The 7685-nt window shown below is 44.1% G+C and overlaps 1 protein-coding gene across 1 annotated transcript; it reads left to right on the forward strand.

Annotated features, from left to right (window-relative positions):
• Positions 1-5148, forward strand: Croc (forkhead box protein crocodile). The gene is made up of 2 exons (XM_077415407.1): positions 1-2527; positions 3085-5148. The coding sequence occupies exons 1-2, from the start codon at positions 1170-1172 to the stop codon at positions 3203-3205; spliced, it is 1479 nt and encodes a 492-aa protein (XP_077271533.1). The 5' UTR covers positions 1-1169; the 3' UTR covers positions 3206-5148.
• The last annotated feature ends 2537 nt before the right edge of the window (positions 5149-7685 follow it).

Raw genomic sequence — 7685 nt, forward strand, 5'->3', positions numbered from 1 at the left:
CGCGCGCGACGCCGAGCTCCCAGTGTGTTTTTACTCGGGGTTGAGTAAACTCCAAACTGTTGTGTATCATAATACCGTAGCGTGCACACGCGGGTGCTAACGGGGTTAGCGTGCGTCCTCGCGCTAGCGGCCGAGTCGCACTGTTCAACTGAATGCACCTTCGCCTCCTGTCTTCACCGCGGCCTCGCATATCCGTCCGTCTTCCGTGTCTGAGATGAGAAGATGATGAGATTTTCGGGATACGGTCAACAAAATACTATCGCGCAGCAGCGGGACGCGTCGCAGACTCCATGAACGACGACGCGGTACGTGTTTTTCGGGATATCTCACGAGCGTGATCGCTCATTAGAGATCTATCGATCTGCCACAGGTGCCGAAGATACTTTGGATTGCGTGGTCCGCGGTGGTACAGTGACGGCGCTCCAAGTGCTCCAAGCGACAGATGAGAGTGACAGTGCGAACGCGCGAGTTTTACCACGGCAACGATTCATGAAAATGACGTTTGATTGAAAAATTAAGGAAGACAATTACGCATCAATTCAGAATATTTAATACTTGTCCGATAAGTGACACGAGTGGAATTAATACCGCGCGAAGAGAGGACTTAATGATAACACAGAATAAATGCAGAAAAATATAACTTGGAAAGATAATGGCGCCACTCCTAGAATAAACTTTTAACGTTCAAGGAACACGTTATTTCTTATTTATATATATTTTAATAGATTAACGATTATAATTTTCTATCTATAGTGAATTGAGAAGAAAGACTACAAAAGTGGCTTGTAATTCGAAAAAGAAAGAAAATATAACCGCTATCTAAAGATCAGTTCAGAATTTCAAGAGAAAATAATTCGGAGCGAAAAGTGATGGACAATAGAATGGAAAATAAAAGACTGTGTAAAATAAGATTTTAAATACAAGCGTCACTTTCAAATATAACGAGAAAGCGACACTCCGACACTCCCTTTAACATCCGCGAAGAATAACAATTGTGTGAATCGGACGCTAACAATAACGGCTTCGAGAAACACGTGTTTTACAGGATCGCCTTTGGAGGAATAGTGACGTTATTGTAGAGAGAACAATTACCCCTTTGCTCCAATCGGAACAAAGTGTTTCGATCGCGATCGTCGTCCGTGGATCGTACCGAGAGCGGGTGCGCGAAGATGCACACGCTCTTCAGCGAGCAGAATGCGTATTATCGGCACGCGGCGACGGTGCCGATGGGCATGGGCGCGCCGTCGTACCCGACGGTGGGCGCTCCCGGTAGTTATTACGAGCAGTATCGGTACGGCGGCTACGCGACGGCTACGGGATACCCAGTGTCGGGTATCGGCCAGCAGCACATTCATCACGCCGGAAAAGATATGGTAAAGCCACCTTACTCGTACATCGCGTTGATCGCGATGGCCATCCAGAACGCGCCCGACAAGAAGATTACCCTGAACGGCATCTATCAGTTCATCATGGACCGTTTCCCGTACTATCGCGAGAACAAGCAGGGCTGGCAGAATTCCATCCGGCACAACCTTAGCCTGAACGAATGCTTCGTAAAAGTGCCACGGGACGATAAAAAACCCGGCAAGGGGAGTTACTGGTCCCTAGATCCGGATAGCTATAACATGTTTGACAATGGTTCTTACCTGAGACGTCGCAGGCGTTTCAAGAAGAAGGACGCGCTGAAGGAGAAGGAGGAGGCGCTGAAACGGCAGGGAATCCTACCGGAGAAACGTCAGGAAGACGTCAAGTCCGGCAGCAGTCAGGTTACGTTGCCGCCGCCATCGGACACTCCGACGAAAAAGCTGAGCGCTCTGGAGGCTGCCACCGTCCTGTGTAAGCCCAAGCGAGAACCGGTCAACGATAACCATTGCATGGCGGCGGCGGCGGCTGCAGCCGCGGTGGTTCAAGCTAGCAAATACGGCCTGCACAGCCCGATACAAGAGGACAAGACGACGACGGCGACGGTCGCACCCGGTCAGAGCGTCATCCAAACCGCCCTGGGTCATCAGGTGCATCAGGCGCATCAGGTGCACCAGGAGTCGATCCAAGACGTGTCGATGGTCGGCCTGGATCCGACCAGCTTCAGCGTCGACGCGCTGATGACGACGCGGGAGAACAGCGCGATGATGACGCGCGACAACCAGCACCACTCGCACCATCCGCACGGGCTCCAGCATCCGCACTCGATCATGAGCAGCAGGGAGTCCATGGGCACCGGCAGCAGGGACCTATCGTCCGCGGGGACTACCACGACTACCACGACGGCCGCGGTAGCGGCGATGATGGCCACCACCGGCTACGGGCACACCAGCACCGTTTCCAGGGGCAACGCCTCACCGCCCGGCACCATGTACGCGCCGTACTGCGCACCGGCGGCCGCCGGATACGCCATCATGGACCACGAGTACAACACGGCGCGGAATCACGCGAGCAACGCCGTGGGCCACTCGCAGTGGTATCAGGACGCCAGTCCCGATACCGCGATCTATCAGGACACCCAATCCCCGAGTTGTCAGCTTTACAGGTACGATGAGTATCAGAATGAGTACTAGAACGAGTACCTAGACCGTTTTCCGTCGGTCGCGAGAAAACGCTTGACGCTCGTCTCGAAATTCCAATTCGACGATGGAAACCTTGTGCTCGTACGATCAATAGACGCAAAATCTATTTCTCTACGAAGAACAAATGACGTGGATTTTCATAGAATTTTATGATATATATATATAAAATGCCATTTTTAATATAAAGTTTTAATTAACATGAGCATCTAGATAACAATGCAAAGTAAAAAGTGTGCCATTCAACACGCTACCCACGAGGATATAGTTTTATTTTATCATATTACACAATATTTTGTCATTATATCCTTATGATAACGAAAATTCTACTGTAACGTACAACTATATCTTCGAATGGATGACACGTTAATACAGAAAAAAAATAGTCACAGTATTTGCTACCAAGAATAGTGGCGCGTTAGATTTTCTTTTTTGAAATTGTTGACAATGTAGACAATAGATAAGATTACAGAAGAGAGTTGAGTCTTGAGACTCCAATCAGTCACGGTCTGATCTATCGTAGGTCCAGCCCGCCGACGCCGCTTTCGACAAGCGCGTCCCCGCCGCTATACCACAGATATTACCAAGACTGTAACGCCGTCAACACCAGTGGCAATCTACCGATAACGTTGCAGAAGTACTGAGAATATCGGAATTCAAGGTCCCATCAGCGGAGCCTTGAAGAGCACCACGGCGATCACTATGATCCAGGCTTGATTTACGTAAAGCAAGAGTGGATACCCACGACGGACGAGCTCGCCAAGGAATGGAACTAGACGGGTCGTAACGAGCTCTGGTAAAAATCTAGTTTCCCCTATCGGATCGAACCCTCGTGTCACACGGAATCAATCCGTACATAGGCGATTAACTATAACGCGACAATTATAACGTAATGAATCACGAATGTTTGCCAATCGTTAATCGACGAGCAGCCCTCGGGCTACCGATCTTCTTCATTATTCTGCATTATGTAATATTTGTAACCGTCTATTAAATTTATATTCGTGAAAACCATTTGTTGAACAGCAGATTTTTTATAAGCGTTGAAAAATTGAGATGTCCGATTAAATTAGATTCGCAAAGAAAAAGGTTAAAAAATTTCGAAGACTGTAAAACCAGAATAATTAAAATCCATAGATTCCAGCGCGATGTATAATGTATATTAAAATGTGCGTGTAGGAGAAAGAAAAAAATTTTTTTTAAATAATATTAGACTCTGAAATACATGTTTATAAAAGTTAAAAGAGGGGCGTTAGGCAGGACGTAGAAATCAGTGCGCGAAGAAGAAAAAATTCAATTTGTGTCACGAAATTAATCGAGTAACTCTGATGGTTTTATTATATTAAATGAACATTTCGATCTAAATTTAGGATCTTTCTTAGCGAAAAAAGTCAACAAGTGAAGAAAAACAGTTCCAATCCTAATTTTAATCGAATTTAAAACAATTCCGAATCCATAATTTTGATCGGTGACTTTTCTTGTCTTTGTACGCTGAAACATGATTTGCCATTTTCAACAGCATTGTAAACTCCATAATCACGTGCGAGATGGTTCTTCTTATTTCAGTCAAAAGCTTCGCTTTAATGAATGATACGCGAGTGAACGTCCGGGACGAGGAAATAAATGCGAATTTCAGCGTAATCGCTCCCATCTACGCAAACATCGCGAGACTGGTCGCTGACCTACCTGATTAATTGTTTCTTTACTTCGGCCGTCGCCGTTTTCGCGGCCATCTGTGTAAATGCAAACCACCGTGAATCGCGCGAAAATACCAAGACGTCTCCGCCGACCGTCTGTTTCCGATAGATAAGGACACATCGGAATCATCGTCTCAGATCGTTCGGCTCGCGATCTTTCGCGTGACTCGCGTCACGGCGTCGAATCACGTTATTCCGATATTCCACAAATGCGACCGCGTTTGCACGCGTTTCCGCTCCTTCCGCCGGAATGCCCTTGGAACGGGTTGAAAAAAGTCATTGTTTGCTTTGCGCGGCGTGTTTTGCATCGAGTATTTCCCGATCTCGAAATGTCCGTTTTTTTTTGCACTGTGGCCGTGATTATTTCCGAACGAGCGGTCCCAGAATTTTCGCATTTAATGCGACGCTATATTGTCGGACGCATAACGAATAAACGAGTACGCGAGCAGCTTCCGGGAACAAACGGATATATATATAATATATATATATATATATATATATATATATATATATATATTGGAATATATTGATAGGTTGTTTTAACGTAAATAGAAACTAACGTTTTAATATTTTAGAATGCAGAGTCCGCGGGAATTCCTCTTATATTAACGTTTAATAGCGACTCACTACTATCTATAACAATCACTTTGCCAGTATGCAATGTAACTTCCTGTATTTATTTATACTTGCTTTAACGGAAACATACGCTCGCGATTGATTGCAAATTAAGATACCCCGGTAAATTTTAACGCGAACATTTTAATCGACGGAAATCGCGAAAGGTGATAATTATCGCGATTTCAAGCGTCCCGATAGAGGTGCGAAATTAGCATAACAATGTATATAGTACGCGCCGAGAAAAATTAATTGTAATCTCCTAAGTTTTCAATGTCGGCGATGAAAATTTATTGTGCGCTTCAGTCTTCACCTCCAAAGGAATGTTTGAAGTTGTCACGACGATGGAAGGCGACGAAAAGTATATTGTAAAAAGAATAATAGGTTTAGCGATTAGTGAGATATTGTACTTTCTTCGCAAAATTGCATCGCGTCCTTGTGCATTTAATCACGTGATAATAACCTTCCTCGGTGCCGGAGATTCGTGCGGTATTCGATGAAAGAGAGAATTAAGATAATTATATATATATATATATATATATATATATATATATATATATATATATATAATATACATAGATATATTTATTGATTTTAAACACGGATCATGTGAATAATAATTAGCGTTAATAATGCTCGAATCTGCGTGTATATTATAACGAAGAATGAAGCAGCATAGATAAAATAAATAGAACAAATCTATATGTATACATATACAATATCTTGTGTATATATGACGTATATATATATAACAACACATATGTGCACGTATATACTTATACGTGCGGAACATATTGATATTAATATTATTATTAGTATAATACGCTATTACGTATCAGTACGTAAGACACACACCTACGAAATAAACGGAAAAAATCTCGAATGATGTTTCGCCTCTCTTTCACACCCCGCCACGAAATCAATTTTTGCATCACGCGCATCCACCATGTTGTTTGCACGGCGTGCACTTATGAAAGTATTATTAGTGAAAACGCGAATGTTTATTACCTGCCACTCGTGCGACGTTTCGTGTTTGGACGCGAAATATGTTTTTATATTTGTACTTATCGGCGAAACTACCGACGGAAATATTGATCACCGCGCTGTGAAAATAAGCTAAGTAGACTTGAAAATAATTCGATGTTTAATTGTTGCATCGCGGCGGCCGACCACACATCGTTGCAATTTTGCTCGCCCGCGTTTATCGTTTTATATTTAGATTTATCATTTAATAATTTGTACTTGTGCACGTTTTGAAAACAATAATAAAGGATGTTAAAAGAATAAAGGAAAATTGGTCGCGTATCGACGAAATACGCATTGTTATGAATATACCTACGCAAGGCATACGAATATTAAAAACAGAACAAAATGATTAAAAACTTCAAATGAGACTCAATTCATTCGCGTGATATATCCGTAAAGTCGACATTTTTCTTTATTGGATCCCCACGATATTCCCTTCTGCAAGATTGTCCGTTAATATCTTGTTCAAAATAACGTTTCACCTGCATACCGCTATTATATTTTCCGACACGTAGTTCTACATAATTAATTTCTCACATTAATCCCATGTTTACATTCTTCGTGATAAACGAGCAGCCCCAGACATTTCCGCGTAAAATCCGTAGCGAAATTGTTGGCGAGGAAAATGACAGAGCTGAGTTTCACGGAATCCTCGATAGATTAATGTCGCGTCTCGTAACACGAGAGCGGAAACGTTCATGCCGCGCACCAGCGTCCAACCAAACCGAATGGGCATTTCGTCTTTTCCGCGCCGCGGGATTTACGGCGATCGCGCGGATCTTACGCGTCGCGCATCCGCCCGATCCATCCGCGTGTTCCCGATCTGTATTGCTCGACGAGAAATATTAATTTTGGTAACGATCCGAGAATCCGTTATCCCGTCAACGGCGAGGGCGCATTGTGGCTGACCGGATATCGAGCACCCGAAATACCCTCACGACCGTAATTATACGTTAACATAATGATGTAGACATTGCGGGAACTGAAACGATGATTAGGCGAACAGATCTTGTAAAAGGAACGACCCCAAGAAAAAACACAACATGTTCGACATCCTTTGACCGATTATCCGTGTTCTCTCAAGTTTCTGCGTAAGCCACTTCATAAACCGCATTCGTGAAAAAACTGTCGACAAACAATGGAACGAAAATGATTGAAGTGGCCTATCGGAAACCCTGGAAAAGGGATGGTAAAATATTCCGTAAATAAACATTCTACAGGTCAAAATTTGGCGATAGAAAAATTTGGGTTTCGAAACGCGACAATCGCACGAATTTCAAGATTATAACTGCAGGAATGTATAGGATTTCGCGAACTAGAAGATTCCTGCGACTTATAAAAAAGGGTCATTCATAAGACTCATAAGTCACCGCGACTTATAAATAAGACATAAAAAAGGGTCACTCATAAGACATAAAGCGTAAGTTCGTCGAGACATCATGCACGCAGAAAGAACTGCTTTGGAGCTTTTGGCGAGCCGGGCGAGACGATTTTTAAGTGGGAAGGATCAACGGGATTGACATAGTCGAGAGGGGATCTGGAATCTGGGATCCCGGCGACGACGGTATGCAGGCAATAGGTGCATATACTTTTAGCGAACGGATTTTGCTGACGGTCCCGCTCGAAACGTTGTTCCAAAATCCGTCTGCTTTGTCCGGGGCACGTGTTTCGGCAGATGGGGCTAAGTCCAGCCCGGGGCAAAAGGCACCACTCCGGTCGAATCGTTTGCAGAATGTAATTTTAAACGAATCCGCGGCTGCTCTCCGCGCAGACCTCACGTTAGCAC

The sequence above is a fragment of the Temnothorax americanus genome, unplaced genomic scaffold, assembly GCF_048541705.1.
Source record: "Temnothorax americanus isolate GAGA-0224 unplaced genomic scaffold, ASM4854170v1 Scaffold4, whole genome shotgun sequence".
In the NCBI taxonomy this organism is placed as follows: domain Eukaryota; kingdom Metazoa; phylum Arthropoda; class Insecta; order Hymenoptera; family Formicidae; genus Temnothorax; species Temnothorax americanus.

Bases quoted from the DNA above. Each gene is read 5' to 3' on its own strand.
- Croc (XM_077415407.1), top strand. From the start codon at position 1,170: ATGCACACGCTCTTCAGCGAGCAGAATGCGTATTATCGGCACGCGGCG. The intron at 2,528-3,084 runs GTACGATGAGTA...GATCTATCGTAG, and splicing joins CCGAGTTGTCAGCTTTACAG to GTCCAGCCCGCCGACGCCGC.